Source organism: Dendrobates tinctorius, unplaced genomic scaffold, assembly GCF_039654945.1.
Source record: "Dendrobates tinctorius isolate UK_male_01 unplaced genomic scaffold, ASM3965494v1 ptg000203l, whole genome shotgun sequence".
In the NCBI taxonomy this organism is placed as follows: domain Eukaryota; kingdom Metazoa; phylum Chordata; class Amphibia; order Anura; family Dendrobatidae; genus Dendrobates; species Dendrobates tinctorius.
The window spans coordinates 28,341,305-28,358,195 of record NW_027361870.1 but is presented as its reverse complement, the minus strand read 5'-3'; the positions used below and the strand labels follow the sequence as shown (position 1 = coordinate 28,358,195).

The 16,891-nt window shown below is 44.7% G+C and overlaps 1 protein-coding gene across 8 annotated transcripts in view; it reads left to right on the top strand.

The window, feature by feature from the left end:
- The window catches only part of LOC141057355 (uncharacterized), a 192,447-nt gene that overhangs the window by 111,728 nt on the left and 63,828 nt on the right, over positions 1 to 16,891 (top strand). For 6 of the 8 annotated variants that reach the window (XM_073553935.1, XM_073553934.1, XM_073553933.1 and 3 more), the window contains 2 exons: positions 10,636 to 10,757; positions 12,489 to 12,575. In XM_073553935.1, coding sequence (XP_073410036.1) covers positions 10,737 to 10,757; positions 12,489 to 12,575 — 108 coding nt within the window. In that variant the 5' untranslated portion in view covers positions 10,636 to 10,736. The remainder of the gene's footprint in view (positions 1 to 10,635; positions 10,758 to 12,488; positions 12,576 to 16,891) is intronic. The other 2 variants (XM_073553940.1, XM_073553939.1) reach the window with 1 other exon arrangement.

Genomic DNA, 16,891 nt, shown 5'->3' with positions numbered 1-16,891 from the left:
CGTCTTTGGACAGCATCTCAATGTGCCTCTACCGGTACTTCCTGTCTCGGGGGTACCTGCTGCCGATTCTCAGTCTGTGGAGTTCTCCAGGGTATGGCAGGAGACCAAAACCGCTCTCGAGAAAGCACGGGACAGAATGAAATTACACGCTGACAAGAGGCGCCTGGACGTTCCTCCATTTCTCCCTGGTGACAAGGTGTGGCTCTCCACCAAATACGTCCGCCTTAAGGTACCATCTTACAAACTGGGTCCCCGTTACATTGGTCCTTTTGAGGTCCTCAGGCGGATTAATGATGTTGCTTACAAATTGAAGCTGCCTCCTTCACTCCGTATTCCCAATTCCTTCCATGTGTCTCTCCTAAAACCTGTGGTTCTTAACCGATTTCATCCTTCTCCAGGCCACACACCCCAGCCTGTTGGCTTGGGGGATGAGTTTGAGGTGAATGACATTTTGGCCATGAAGAAGGTAAGAGGGAGAACCATGTTCCTGGTCGATTGGAAGGGTTTTTGCCCCGAGGAGAGGTCATGGGAACCCAGGGAGAATATCCACGCACCCCAGATTTTGTCTAAGTTCCTCTCCAGTTTTAGAAAGAGGGGGCGTAAAGGGGGGGGTACTGTCACGCCGTGCTCACCTGGGGGCGGGACCTCGGTCCCGACGTCATCTCTTCCGGAGCTGCGGTCACTCCGGGGGTCCCGTAGGGTGCGCACGCGCAGCTCTCGTCCCCGGGCCTCCTCCTACATGTCACGTTTGCGCTTGCGCGCTCCTGTCAGTGCTGTATAGGGCCCGGTCCTCTCTATGGTAATGGAGGACCTGACCCGGAACCTGTAGTGGTCATGTGCTTTCTGGCTAGTTCCTGACCCGGAACCAGTAGTAGTCATGTGCTATATCAGACGACCTCCCCCTAGGGGAGGTGCCTGATTATTGCTGTGCTTCCTGGCTTGGTCTGCCGTGTCCCTGCCTGGCTGTGCGTTGTACTCAGGTCCTCTGCCTTGCACTCTGTTGTGCCTCTTGGCACACGCTCTGAATCTGCACTCTGCTTTGTACTTGGTTGTGCCTCCTGGCACACGCTCTGACCCTGTGTTCTGTCTCGTACTCGGTTGTGCCTCCTGGCACATGCTCTGACACTGTACTCTGTCTCATACTCGGTTGTGCCTCCGGGCACACGCTCTTACCCTGTACTCTGTCTTATACTCAGTTGTGCCTCCGGGCACACACTCTGATCCTGTACTCAGTCTCTTACTCTGTTACACCTCCTGGCACACCTGCTGCCTGACTCAGTGCTCTGACGTGCTCCTTGCACGCTTCCTGCTTCACTCACACCCGGACGAACGAAGTCTCTGTATACCACGTGTTCCCGTGTCCACACTTTACACGTTCCTGCAGACACTCTCACCCACTCGTGTCTCCTGTGAGCCGGCCGCCTGGTGCCAGCAGTCGTGGTGCCTCACCCCCTGGGGCTTGCCCCTGACACTCCCTGTATAGGGGGTGGTCTTCACTAGGTCAGCTCGCCCTGGGAGGGTTGGTGTCACGACCCAGAGGGTCCACTCCAGGAGTCGTCACAATAAGGATGGTTCTCAGGCTACAATTAAGTGGAGACACTCTTCTTTAGAGATGGTGAATTCAAGGGTGTAGTTATAGTGAGTGCAGGTGTTGTATTCACATCCGGTCCCTGAAGCCAATAATACTAATGTGTGACAGTTGGGGGCCCTGTTAGAGATTTTGCATCAGGGCCCACAAGTTCCAAGTTACTCCACCTGGAGACTTCCCTGATAGGTCATGCTTACAGTTATAGACCGCCCAACTCCCACCTGTTTTCTACCAGTAGGAGAACCTGACCACTTCCTCTACTCTCTCATGGAAGTCACTGCAGATAGATGCATCAGGCAATGTCTGCTCATTATGTCACACCACTCTCTAGTAGAGCGAAAATGGTCCCTCTCTTCATAGATGGACCACTCTCCGGCACAAGGCCTGACGGCTCTTCGACTGAACACATTGGCAAAAATACATTTTTCGTGTTCAGTCTGCCTGTCTGAGAAGATAGCAAGACTAAAGAGCATCCCATGGCCGTCATTATCTAAGGCTGGTTTCACATGTGCGTATCTGTGCGCCGCATTTGATCCACATAGATCCGCATGCGCCATGCGTACACATCTTTAACATGGTGTACACAGGGTCAGGGTCATGCGTTTGCTTGCGGATGCGTACGCAGGTGTCATTTAGTGGTGTGCGGCAAACGCAACATGTTGCATTTTTTGAGGCGTCAAATATGCGCAGCCATGCGCATGCGGATGAGTGCGGATGAAGTGCGTCAAAACAACTCATTACTATCTATGGGAACACATTGGTACACAAGGACATGCGTACGCATGCGTTCGATATGCATGCGTACTTCAGAATGAGCAGGTCCAGGAAGTGATTTTAATTGCCAGCTGTATGAAAGGAAGTGTGGACACTGCAAGGCCATTACTCTCCAGACTCTGGTTGCTACTACAAGCTTGTGGATCTGCTGTGAAGACTTTGGATTTCACTCTGGATGTGAGTGTAGAAGCTATGAAAATGTCTGTCTCTCTCACTGTTGTCTGTATTCTCTTCTGTCTCTCTTGCAGCCTTTTTCAAAGATGTCCTCAAGTGAAGACCATAATTCCTCCAAGAGTGGACAGGAGACTGATGAAGTGAGGACATTTACTATACTGATAGGTATGTATTGACTGTCAATATGACACATGTGGTAAAATCATATATTTTCTTTACAGAACAGTTCCAGTGCGGAAGAGCAGGAGCAGTCGACTCGGGCCCAAGTTCCTCAGGTGGAAAGACGGCGTGTAAGCATTCTTGAATGTTTTTGGTTTCAGTGTTTTATCTTTATAAGTATATGACTAATGTTTTTCTTTGCTTTCTAGGCTCCACAACATGAGGAAGCTGTCATTGATAATGACCTCTTGATTAGGCTGGTGCAAGACCGAGTACCATCGTGGGACACCCGTGATCAGCAGCACTCGGACACCATGGTGATTCAACATCTCTGGGAAGAAGTGGCCAGATCGCTGTTGGATGACTGGGACCAATCCACGACACAAGTCAGAAAGGATTTTCGTAAGTATTGCAATGTGGTCTGACGCGGCAGTGAACCTGTATAAAAGGTGCATTGTTTTACAATTTCTTTTTTTTCCCCCTTCACAGTGAAGAGAGTAAAAGTCCATTGGCATTCGATGAAGGATCGCTTCAATAAGGACATGAGAGAGGAGAGTCGGGTTCGAAGTGGTGGTGCTCCAAAGATTTCCAAATACAAGTACCTTCGTATGCTCTCCTTCATGAGGCCTGCAGTTGCTCATCCAACCTAAGTATTTTTGTGTTGTATTCCATGGTATAACATCTGAATTTTTCCTATTCCACAGGATATGTTGGCGCTTTTAACATTTTTATTTTTTTATAGTAATGTTTTTCATTTCTTTTCCACACAGAACCTGGAGCAGCACCACCGAACCTGGATCGTCCTCTGTTGGAGCGGCCCCTCATCGACCAGCCACCGAACAGTCCCAGTCATCAACCAGCGATGCAGCAAGTGGGCATGCTTCACAGGCTGGGGAACAGGCAGCCGATCCAACAGGTTTTCCCTTCTCCCAGTCCTCTGCCACTGGTTTTTTTGGGTCTTCTCACCAGCGGCAGAGGGCCTGGGACAGGTCAGTCATGCCCGAGATTCTTCACTTAGGCTCAGTCTTCCAGAATGGGCAGAAGGCGATTGGAGATAGACTGGAAAGTGGGTTCACCCATGTGAACACACTTTTCCAGGAAGTGAATCTACGCCTTGACTGCCTGGAAGCCGACCTTCAGAGACCGGCACTACATTTTTTTTCTGCTTTAGAGCAGGGCATGTTGGAAAACCTTACACCTGATCTCCAGCTAAATGTGATGCAGGTCTGCCAGGCTGCTTACAGCCAGGCACTGCTGCAGTCCCGGTACTACCAGCAGCCACACATGACCTATCCTCCACCACCAACGCTGGACACCAGGGCTATTCCACCACTACTCAGTTACACCACGTTGCCGAGTCCTGCAGCACGCCAGTCTGAAGCCACAACCATGGTGAGTCCTGCAGCATGCCAGTTTGAAGCCACCACCATGCAGAGTCCTGCAGCACGCCAGCCTGAAGCCACCATTCCCACACACTCAGGAAAAAAAGTAGTAAACAGATGCCCAGTACCAGATCTGCTCAGCACTGTCAGAAGAGGAAGACTAGGATCACCAAACGTCGCCCCAAAACTGTCCAGCTATTATGATTGGGTGACCGAGGAGGATAGCAGGACCAAGCCACCAGAAAACCAGAGAGGTTGGTAACTAGGCGGATTGCAAACCCCTGATCCTATCCACACAACTAGCAGTAGCCGTGGAGCGTACCTACAATGCCCTAGACGCCTCGGCTCAGCCGGAGAGCTAACTCAGCAAAAAGAAAGAAAGGTGAAATCTAAACTGCCCTGGAGGAGACCCCAAAGGAATAGATAGCCCCCAAACATATATTGTCAGTGAGACAAGATAAAAACACAAACGCAGACAGAAAAATAGACTGAGCAAATGATGGGGCCCAAACTGACTAGACAGGACAGGAAAGGAAAGACAATGTCTGCAATCACGCCAAAAAACCCTGAAAAATCCAACACGTCTGATGCAGAAAAAAACACTGAAGTCACACGACTTCGCCCCCACTATATCACTATATCAGCACTCTGGTATATACTGAAAGCAAAGTAAAAAGAGACCAATATAACATGGGACAGAACAAACTGACACAAGCAGTAACATATGGGCGGTGATCCAGCACAGCCCCAGCAGGAGCAAGCTGACCCGCACAAAGCAGAGATAGCCAAAACCAGATCAAATGCAAAAAGATTAGCAAATGAACCACTTAGCTGAACCATGCAGGAACAGAGCAGGAGACATCAGACCTCAGAAGGCACAGGAAGAAAATCACCAGCAGGGATTGAAGGAAGTCAGCGGTCTTAAATACTCCAATCAGAAACCCCAGATCTCCAATCGTCATCATCATTATCAGGTGGCAAGCCTCTGTCAATCTGACCAGCTCCACTACCTCCAGTAACCACCAGAGGGAGCCCAGAAAGAGAACTCGCAACACCTCTGTCAATCTGACCAGCTCCACTACCTTCAGTAACCCCCAGAGGGAGCCCAGAAATGAGAATTCATAACATGCAACCACCTCCACCCTCACCTTCCAATGTGTCTCTGTTATCTAATTTGTCTCTCCCTTCCAATGTGTCTCTCCCTTCCAATGTGTCTCTCCATTCCCAAGATTCCAATCCTCATGTGTCTACTCCCATCCATGACCTCCCAGACCTCATGCATTTTATAGGCCCTTCCCCTGGAACTCCTTCGTCATCAACTCATGGTAGCCACTCATCCCAGCTCCACACACCCCACGTCCACAATATCTCACCCTCTGTTCAGTGTTCATACCTCAAAGCTAAAATTACTGATTTTATTGTTAAATAAATATTTGCTTATGTTTGCACAATCACTGTTTTCTTTGTCTCTTTATGCGACGCAAGCACACTTGTGTATATTGTATTAAGGTAACTTATAATGGGTGTTTCACTAAAGGTGTTTTATTATAAAAGTCAACAAACATAACAGGTACATAACATTACAGGTGTCATGATCCAGCGTGGATCTGACAGATTAAATGAATAAGTGAACTTTTTTTCCTTTGGCTAGGTGCCAAAGTGATGTGATTGCCCCAGGTGGCCATTAGAATTATTACTCATGGTGTCGTTCATTCTAAGTTGCCCCGGTGATGGTGAGTGGTAGTGCACTTTCGTTTCTTTGGTTTAGTGCACGTAATTATAAATCAGGTGTGAGGCTCTTTAAAAGAGTTCAGGTGGGTTTGATGACTGTTGGTGATATTGTGTGTTAGTCATTCACAAGGAAGCCTGGGTGAAAGAAGGAGCTGAACATGAGTCCTGCGCAGCCCAGCCAGAGGGGACGAGTGGCAGCTATGTGGTCTGCAGGAAGGGCTGGCATGGCATGGTGGAGTTGCAGTTTACGGTGTCAGCAGGAGGTGCTTGCATGGCTTGGTGGAGTGGCGACGATGGTGAGAGTTGCACTCAGCATGCTGGACTTGGTTGCTGAAAACTGGACTCAAGCATGCTGGACTTTTTGGCAGAAGCTAGCCTCATCTTTGGGACTCTGTTTACTGGGCAGCTGCAACTGGTGGTGGACTCTGCTCCAAGGCTGCACTATGGTGAAGGGTCCAGTTATGGTGATGGATCCGGGTGGAGGAGAAGATACAGGTGGTGGCCTCTGTTGCTAGGAGCATACGCAACAGAGCAAAGCTAAGTGGTGTTTCCCCTGTATTGTCATTTTCCCTCATGTGTGTTTAGTGCAGTGGTGGGATTAGTTTCCGCACCGACCAATTCCCTAGTGAGGGTTTAGGTTCAGGGTGAGCTAGGGTTTTTAGGTTCCTGTGCATCGCCCGGTGCGGAACCGGCATAGGGAACGTTAGGAGTGCAGGGACACTGGCTCAGGGGAGTACAGGAGGTCTCCACTTCCCTATTCCCTATTGCAGGGCACACCATTGTTAATGTTACCCAGGTTCCTCTTTATTATTTAAATTCGCCTTACTGGAGGCAGGGTTTCCAGACTACTTTATGTATAACGTGTAATACCTAAATTCGCCAGTTGGAGGAGGTGTATCCAGCTGCACGTCCTATTATTTAAATTCTCCCCACTGGAGGCGGTGTATCCAGGGTCACGTGTGTCATATGGGTTCGCCTTGCGGTACTCGCTGCATCCAGACACACGTGACCGTGACAACAGGTACATTTTAGCGGCTTAAACCATTTCTTCTTGTCATGCCATACATCCAATATCCGAAACAAAGTAGGCACCAAATTTATCCCTCATTTGGGCTACTTCCACTGTAGTCCTCAGAGGGTGGTCTTGGTAATCCTGCAATGTGGTAGTAACGGGTTCATCAAGTTTTAAGTTGGGTCACTTTTTTGCCAGGATATAATTGTGCAGAACAACACACGCTTTCACAAACTCATCAATTGTCTCAGTTTTTAGATTGATGGGTGTTCCCAAAATGCGCCATTTAGATGCCAGCAAACCAAAGGCACACTTCACAGTTCTTCATGCCTTTGTCAGTTGGTAGTTGTATATCCGTTTGGTGTGATTCAAGTCCTGACTTGAGTAAGGTTTTATGAGGTTGGCACACATTTGAAACCCCTCATCCCCAACCACAACAAATGGGATTGGCGGTCCTTCAGTGTTCGTAAGAGGTCGTGGCTGTGAAAAATTAAAATTATTCCCATACAAACGCTGGCCCATTTCAGAGTTTTTGAAAGTCTGTGAGTCATTTCCCTGTCCAAATGAGCCAACGTCCCCAGCGACAAATCGAAACTCAGCATCTGCAATCGCCATGAGAACAATAGAAAAATATTTTTTGTAATTGAAATACTCAGAACAATTCCAGCAGGTTTCCTAATCCGAATGTGTTTGCCGTCCACAGCCCCCAAGCTGTTAGGAAAATTACAAAAGTCCTTGGATTTTGCAGTATTTTCCAGCCAGAGTTCAGTTGTGGGTTGGGGTTGGAATTCCTCACACAGAACGTCACATAAACCCTGCAAGTGTCTCCAACAATCCCAGAAAGCATCGACACTCCAATCCTGAATTGGAAATGTAGAGATAAGGTCTCTCTGGTAGCCAGGAATCTGGGGAACAGAAAATGGGGGAAAAAAAATCAGTACATGACTTTTATAACAATAATATTATGACAGGTGTTTATTTTTCAAAATTACGTACCTGAGGGTCACCAACAGATGTTCCTCAGCAGGAATTGCTCGACGTAGTTGTGGGTCCTGCCTGGTGATGGATCCTTGGACACGTAGCAGCAAGTCATCGAAGCTCTGTTCCGACATCCTTGTGTAGTTGAAAAACTTCTGAGGGTTTGTAGGCAGCTCGGTGTACAACGAGTGGTAGGCTCCACGGCTCTCTCGGACTTCAATGAAGGGGTGATGCCAGTAGTGGCGACGACGTCTTCTCCGTCTTTCTCTTCTTTTTTCTTCTTTACAAGTCACAGCAAAGGCAACAGCCAATTGCAAGTCCAAATCCAGATTACGATAGAAGCTCTCCATGCCAAGATCCATCTTGCAGCTGGATACAGCAGCAAAAGTTGAGGATTTCATCTGTACAAGGGTCTATATACAGAATTTCCATGAGACACGCCCATTGGATGTGGCTTATGTCAAGGAAATTCTCCTGGAAAAGCATTGTCCTATCGAACGCATGAGCATGAATAACGCAAACGCCTGAAAATGCCGCTTTTTTTTTGCATCATGCGTAAGCTGATGAGGATAAAAAACGCTGTGTTAGCATGCGTTTTGGCATGCATTTGCGCATGCAGATGATACGCTGTGCAAATATATGCAAAAGTGAACTTAGCCTAAGGTGATACATAAATAGCATAATATTGCTCAGGTGCAACACACATTCAGCAATTACAAGGCAGGAAAGCAAATGGCCTCCTCCACTGCTTACAATAGGAAGACGTTGTCCTGTTGTGACATCTCCTATAGTAAATGCAATGGGTGGTGCTCTGATGATTTCAGTCTGCACCCTAACGACAGATGAGGTGCCACTAATCCACTTATGGGAAAGTAACTCCAGTATTTACTGTTCTCAGGGCTTCTACCAATGAGAAGAAAATGCAGTAAATGCTTTGATAAGCTCGCTCTCTTTTGTGTGCAGTTGTGTAACTTTTAGACAACAACTTGAACTTTTTGTAAAAGCAAGAGAATGCGTTCAGGAAGTGTGCCTGCCGGTGATTACCGGATTCCAGGCAAGTTATTGCCCTGTTAACTGGAACTCTGGAAGTTCATAGTAAAAAGTGTAGCGCTGGGTGACATTCCTGCCTCGCACTACGTCACTCTGGGATACGGTTGTTCAAATTGTCATTCTTGTTGTCCATTTTGCCTTTGTCAAATGGTAATTGGGTTTTCCATTGCAGATGTCCCTACATAATGCTGCTCTCAGACAACATAGTTAAAACGCGCTGACGGATTCCCATTAACACCTATAATGTACAGGTGTTTCATAGGTCGCCTCCCCTTCTTTGATAAGGGCTCTTGCGGTGAGGAAAAATAAGAGAGTATACAGACACTGCAGCACAGTATCACAGCGGATTCTTTCTGTGAGATAAAACATTTCCGTTCCTGTTTTTAAACAATGTTTCACTTCAAAGAAAGAATCATCACATCAAGTCACGTTTATCCTTTCTCCTGGGGTTTACATCTGCTTTTCCATCTATTTAACCCATTTTCCCTATAATTACCAAGCAGACAAAAATTTTAAAAATCATAGAAATCTTGATCGCCTTTTCGCTTATCCCTGTGTGCTGCGGTTTCTCTGCTAGTCTGAATATTATAAATAAATTGACAATTGGGTGTTACCATTTTCCGTTGTCATAGAGGGTGTGTCTTTCACAGTGTGATACTGTCAGCCCTGATTGGACAGTATCAGAGTGTGTGGACACGCCCAACTGTTAACACTCCGCTGTCAATTTATTAGTAAATATCTAATAGAAAACAGAACATGTTGTAAGAAAGGAGACTCCGGCATTGTTAATACTAGAATTTAGAGAGAACTAGAAAAAAAAAAAATAGTTAAAAAAGGCGCATAAATAAAGGATTATATTTGATAACAACCATAAGATTAATAACCATGTAATTTACCCCATTTGATATCTTATGGTCTCCAGTAAGTGACAAGAAAAGTATTACCTTCCATTGAGTAGGATGGTGTGGTTTGTAGCTCTGCTGTGTACTTTACGGGGTGTGATAACTGTCACTAGACCAACGTATCAGTCTAGCGAGGATATTGTATTTCATGAGCCGGAGCATTGGATGAATGAGCGCAGATGGGGAGGCTTGTAACAGAAACGCTGCATTCCATTGCAGAAAAGTGTGGTTTGTAATATACATTCCTGGTTTGGAGGGAACGAATGCTTGCAATAAGCAAACACCACTGTTTTTAGCACAGAGTGTTTCCACTATGATACACATTTTCACCCTAGAATAATATACATTTAGAATCAATAAACTAATACCACCATTAATTACTACTACTGTCAAGAATGGCTGCTGCCATCACTGCCCGCACCACTACCGCTATGATTATTACTACCACCACCATCACTTTTATACATAACTGCTACTATCACCACTACTGTTATTAAAGAGAATATGTTATCAGAAAATGACCTATTGTATAATCCTGAGGCTTGGCTAAGGGTATTGTTCTGGGGTCGTGAAATGTCTACGTGGACCCTAACCAGGTAAACCTGAATACATTTATGGTGATGCACCCCAATAGTGGATGTGGGAGAACCTCAGCAGATGACGGTGCTGTTACTGAAAATAATCTTTATACCAAGACCAACACTGACATTACCGCCATATGGTGACCATACAGTGGTAGATGCCAGTCCTGCAGAACATGTAAGAGATTGCAGTACAATGACTTACAGATGATGTTCTTTCTGGTGGAGTTATTCCCTTTAATATATAAATGTAACATAGAACGGTGGAGACAATATTTAGATAAATTGTTCTTCTTTTGACCAGTGATGCATAGACGTGAAGAGGCAGTATAATCACACAAGCAGAAAAAGTTATTAGACATTTGATTTAAAGCGAAGATCCAGCAAATCACATCAATTAGCTTGATGCAAGACATCGTTGAACAGGTACGTGGCTAAAATAATAATCCAGATTCCTTTACATGTTTTGGCTAGCTATTGGCTTGGCTTGCCCTCCTAGAATCAGATAATTCTTTTCAATTATCATCATTTAGCTCAAAACACTTAAAGCACCACTCCAGCATTTCTTTTTATTGCAGCGCTGGAATGGTGCTTCTAATCTAAGGTCCCTCACTCTAGCCTGATACTTACCTGACGCCGTCTTCACCTTCTATCAGCACCGATACCGTCAGTCTCCAGCAGTTTACGACCTGCTGGAGCGTTCCAGTGTTTGCTGGGTGATACGGAGATCACTTTTCAATTTAAGTCAATGAGAGCCAGAGCGGGGCCAGAACGAGGGTCTCTCATAGGCATACACTGAGAGCTTGTGACCGTTACATCTATCTTTCGGTCAGTGACAAGTTGCAGTCACAAGATGGCACCTGACCGGAGAGGCGCCAATAAAAAGTGAAGACGGCTGAGGGTCTATATTAGACTAGTGACATCAGTGCGGACAGCACATCATTTGTGAGAAAGTTATTATTGTATAAAGGAACAGCACACCAAGAACCGGTACGAAACAGAATATTATTTTTTCATGCTTTTAATTTTCAACTCACATATCCAAAGAAAGTTATTATACTGCAGAGTGAAACAAAGCAATGTTTCAGGTAATGTATCCTTTTGTCAGGCTATGAATAGGGTGAGGGTACAATCTCTTTCTTTGGTGAAGAAAATGCAGAATATGCAAGTATAGCAGTATATGTGTCACAGGTTTACCGAGACAGCCAGGAGCCAGAAGACCGCTGTTTGATTTCTCCCACTCCTGCACTGATTAGTAGCACTTCACCTTCTTATTAAACAGTGCAGGTTTCTTCTAGCAGTTCAGGGGTTAATCTGTTCTGCTGAGAGCTCCTGGAAGCTTGCCTGCATTGATGCTCTCAGCTGTTCAGTGTTTTCCACTCCCCTCTTCTATACGGTGTATACTGACCTCTGGCAGGCAAGCATTGCCAGAGTTAGCTTCATGCTACATGGTTTAGGAGCTGGAGTTTTGTTGTTTGAGGATGCATTTGGTGGATTTATCTAAAGACTGTTGCTTGGTTTTAGATGTGTGCAAATCCTCTTCTTCTGCTTTTATTTTTCCCTTCCTTCACTCCCCTCTGTTTGTGAAACTATATTTCTATGATTGGCATTTTTATTTATCCGTATACCTATTACCTTGTTAGTCTGGTTGGTATACTACAGTACACAATTACTCCCTTCTTCCCTGGTTGGTTTGAGTGAACAGACTAAGGGCAGGTTCAGGACCTCACCAAGGTACGTGGCCCCGGCGTCTTCACCATTAGTAGTAATCCGGGGAACAGCGATAGCTAGGGCACACCCTAGAGTTAAGGATAGGGTAGGAGCCCCTGGCCCCGGGATATCTGACAACAGAGTCCTGACAATATGAAGGTATTGAATCACAGGGCTGTCTAGGAATCCAAAGAGAGTGTGGAAATTACTATTGTCCATAGGAGAAGGAATCCAGTGGTTCAGCAAGCAGTGGATATAGAGGAATGCAGTGTCAGTTGTCTGTACTGATCATGGTTCCAGTATAAAAATCGCTTGGCATGGGATGTAGCACCAACAGCATGAAAAGGTTGCAATATACAAGAGCTTTTAACTATTAAAGAGCTGACTTACAAAATATTTTTGTTTTTATGTCTGTAAATTTATATTTACACCAGTCATGTTTTTAAGAGAGTAGGTGCTCTTCCCTCCCAGAAGAATCACAGAAGAAAAGGGAGCGGGTCATCAGAAGAAAACATAACTACGAGGAAAATAAAGGTAAAAGTTTCTGTTTCAGCATATACAGTTGTGGCCAAAAGTATTGACACCCCTGCAATTTTGTCAGATAATACTCAGTTTCTTCCTGAAAATGATTGCAAACACAAATTCTTTGGTATTATTATCTTCATTTAATTTGTCTTAAATGAAAAAACACAACAAGAATTGTCCTAAAGCCAAATTGGATATAATTCCACACTAAACATAAAAAAGAGGGTGGACAAAAGTATTGGCACTGTTCGAAAAATCATGTGATGCTTCTCTCATTTGTGTAATTAACAGTACCTGTAACTTACGTGTGGCACCTAACAGGTGTTGGCAATAACTAAATCACACTTGCAGCCAGTTGACATGGATTAAAGTTGACTCAGCCTCTGTCCTGTGTCCTTGTGTGTACCACATTGAGCATGGAGAAAAGAAAGAAGACCAAAAAACTGTCTGAGGACTTGAGAAACCAAATTGTGAGGAAGCATGAGCAATCTCAAGGCTACAAGTCCATCTCCAAAGACCTGAATGTTCCTGTGTCTACCGTGCGCAGTGTCATCAAGAAGTTTAAAGCCCATGGCACTGTGGCTAACCTCCCAAGACGTGGATGGAAAAGAAAAATTGACAAGAGATTTCAACACAAGATTGTGCGGATGTTGGATAAAGAACCTCGACTAACATCCAAACAAGTTCAAGCTGCCCTGCAGTCCGAGGGTACAACAGTGTCAACCCGTAGTATCCATCGGCGTCTGAATGAAAAGGGACTGTATGGTAGGAGACCCAGGAAGACCCCACTTCTTACCCCGAGACATAAAAAAGCCAGGCTGGAGTTTGCCAAAACTTACCTGAAAAAGCCTAAAACGTTTTGGAAGAATGTTCTCTGGTCAGATGAGACAAAAGTAGAGCTTTTTGGGCAAAGGCATCAACATAGAGTTTACAGGAGAAAAAAATAGGCATTCAAAGAAAAGAACACGGTCCCTACAGTCAAACATGGCGGAGGTTCCCTGATGTTTTGGGGTTTCTTTGCTGCCTCTGGCACTGGACTGCTTGACCGTGTGCATGGCATTATGAAGTCTGAAGACTACCTACAAATTTTGCTGCATAATGTAGGGCCCAGTGTGAGAAAGCTGGGTCTCCCTCAGAGGTCATGGGTCTTCCAGCAGGACAATGACCCAAAACACACTTCAAAAAGCACTAGAAAATGGTTTGAGAGAAAGCACTGGAGACTTCTAAGGTGGCCAGCAATGAGTCCAGACCTGAATCCCATAGAACACCTGTGGAGAGATCTAAAAATGGCAGTTTGGAGAAGGCACCCTTCTAATATCAGGGACCTGGAGCAGTTTGCCAAAGAAGAATGGTCTAAAATTCCAGAAGAGCATTGTAAGAAACTCATTGATGGTTACCGGAAGCGGTTGGTCGCAGTTATTTTGGCTAAAGGTTGTGCAACCAAGTATTAGTCTGAGGGTGCCAATACTTTTGTCTGGCCCATTTTTGGAGTTTTGTGTGAAATGATCAATGTTTTACTTTTTGCTTCATTCTCTTTTGTGTTTTTTCATTTAAGACAAATTAAATGAAGATAATAATACCAAAGAATTTGTGTTTGCAATCATTTTCAGGAAGAAACTGAGTGTTATCTGACAGAATTGCAGGGGTGTCAATACTTTTGGCCACAACTGTACAATGTAATCTTCTTATGATACTGTAGATCATTGTGTCTGTATCTTTTAGGCCATGTTACTTTTTCACTGTGACTACTTTGTGTAATATTAGGAACTAAGAATTTAGGAATTTCCATTCATACGGAGCACAAAGAAGTGTAGGCAAATCCATTGTGAGCAAAAAGAAGCTGTACACATTTATACTAACATATTACTCATATTCAGCTACAAGACCTAAAATTGTGCTTTGGGCACAATAGTGAAGGGTCTGCCATCATGACAGCTAAAGTGCCTCCATTATCTGCACCAGGAGAAGTGCTTCCCATTTATTTGTCCTTCATAAGCAACTGTACAAGTAAAGTAGCCTCCATTTTATTCCAGTGGCTTTTTGAACATAAAAATAACAAATAGAGCTGTACTTAACCACTGCCACTCCAGCACTGGTTCTCTGCTCCTGCCTCCGGTCTTTGCTTATATCTTTGCAGGGGTGACGTCACATTGACATCATGTGATAGCTGCTGCAATCAGTCATTGCGCTCAGCAGTCTTGTGCCAACTATATTGCAATCACTACTGATCCCAGTAATTGAGCCTGCGCTGTATTTGTTATTTTTATGTGCAAGCAATCAATGAAATTGAAAGGAAATAGAAAAAAACAAATAAAGAATAAAAATTGAAAACTCCTTTAAAGTGAATCGGTCTGCAGGTTTTTCCTGTGTAATCTGATGGCAGCATGATGTATGGGCTGAGACACAGATTGCAGGGATGTGTCACTTATTAGTATGTGTGCTGTTGTTTCAATACAATGAATGTTTTATCACCAGGAGATCATTCCTACCTGGACTACAGCGCCTGTGAGCCCTGGTCCGACCACGCTCCCTCCTCTGATAAGCAGCTCAATATACAATGTGAGAAAGCTGTTTTGTGAGTGAGGGCAGATTTCTAAGCTCTGCTATATCTAAAAACTCTTATCATAACTGCTGCACCCAGTAATCTAAGTGATATTTCATTGGAATCAGGGGCTCCCCTCCTGCATTATACTGCTCTCAGTTGAGGTAGCAAAAAATCTGGTGATGTAGTCCCTTTAATTATAGCATCTGGCTGACTATAGGCTCCACTTGAGGAGCTCACTAAATAACAAGTTTATACCGCTCCAAGTCAAGTCATATACGAGACACAGAGAAAGAGATGTGACAGACCAGAGAGGACACTGAGATGAGACTATCTGAATAATGTAATGTATGAATAATGCCTGTTTCTGATTAATGCATATGTATTTATAGCTTTATATTTTAATCTTATCATTTATATAGTAAATCAATTTAGTAAATTCAATTCTTGTGTGAGCATTTTCTTATTCATTACAATCCATTGGAACCCTTACAATACAAATTTGTATTTGCACCTAGTTTTCCCTTGTGGCTGCTGCTGAGACAGACTGAAAAATCTTCTAGATATCCTAGAGGCTAATTTTACTTACTTAACTGGTATTTAGTATAAATATTATGGGAAAAAAAATCATAATTATACCGAATTCCCAATAGTCTTTAATAATAATCATTTCTGGAGCTGTGAATATGATTTTCTTTGCAAAAAGTGAAAACCTAAGAATGAAAACAAAATGTACTGAAATGTGGTGTTAATAATTTGGTGATGCTTCCGGCAACTGTCAGCAATGATTGTTATCTCTGCTTGTCCTCTTTACTTCAGACTGCAGGAGTTGTATGGAGAGCAGTGTGATTGCATTGTCTGCTGGGGGGAAAGAAAATTAATTAACTTTGCTAAAATAAATATTTAAATGAATGAATGCAAATGCAATGGCTTCATTGTGTTAGCGCTTTAATCATACAAGCAAGTAATGACAATGGCGCAAACGGGACTATGTAGCGCAATCTCCACATTTACATTCAATATATATAGTGTTTGTACAGCATGCACTGTAGAGATGACTTTTCTCTTTGTGAGACGGGATGAACAGTAACCTAGCTATCATTACAGGCAGGATTAAAGGGTTATTCCCATTTCAGCCTTTCCAGGGGTTGCGCAGTGACATTAAGGGCCCCGTTACACGCTTCAATGTCCCAGCGATCCCACCAACGATCCGACAGGGATGGGATCGATGGGACATAGTTAGTTGATCGCTGGTGAGCTGTCACATAGACAGACCCACCAGAGATCAGGACCAGCGAGCAAGCTGGTATCCAGGGTAGATAGCGGGTATCTAAGCGCCAAGTGGCTCTTAGTTACCCTCTGTTTACCCTGGATACCAGCTCCCAGAGTCGCTGATCGTTGGTCTCTGGCTGGAGTCACACTAACCTGCGCAAAATACGGTCAGTATTTTACATGCGTAATACGGATGACAGACCCCTAAATAGTGCTCCGTATGTCATCCGTAATCAAGGTGTGGTCGCGTATTTTGCGCATGTCAGCATCCGTATGCAATCCTTATGGCATCCGTATGGCGAGATTTTCTCGCAGGCTTGCAAAATGGACATATAATGGAGCCCTATGACAGGGTTTCTAAAAGACACCTGGTGCGTATTTCTCGCAAGTCACATGTGTGGTCCGTGTGTAATCCGTATTTTTTGAGCACCCATAGACTTGCATTGGTGTACTACGGGCGTAGTACGCTGACAATCGCAGCATGCTGCGAGTGGCACGGAGCGTAGGATAC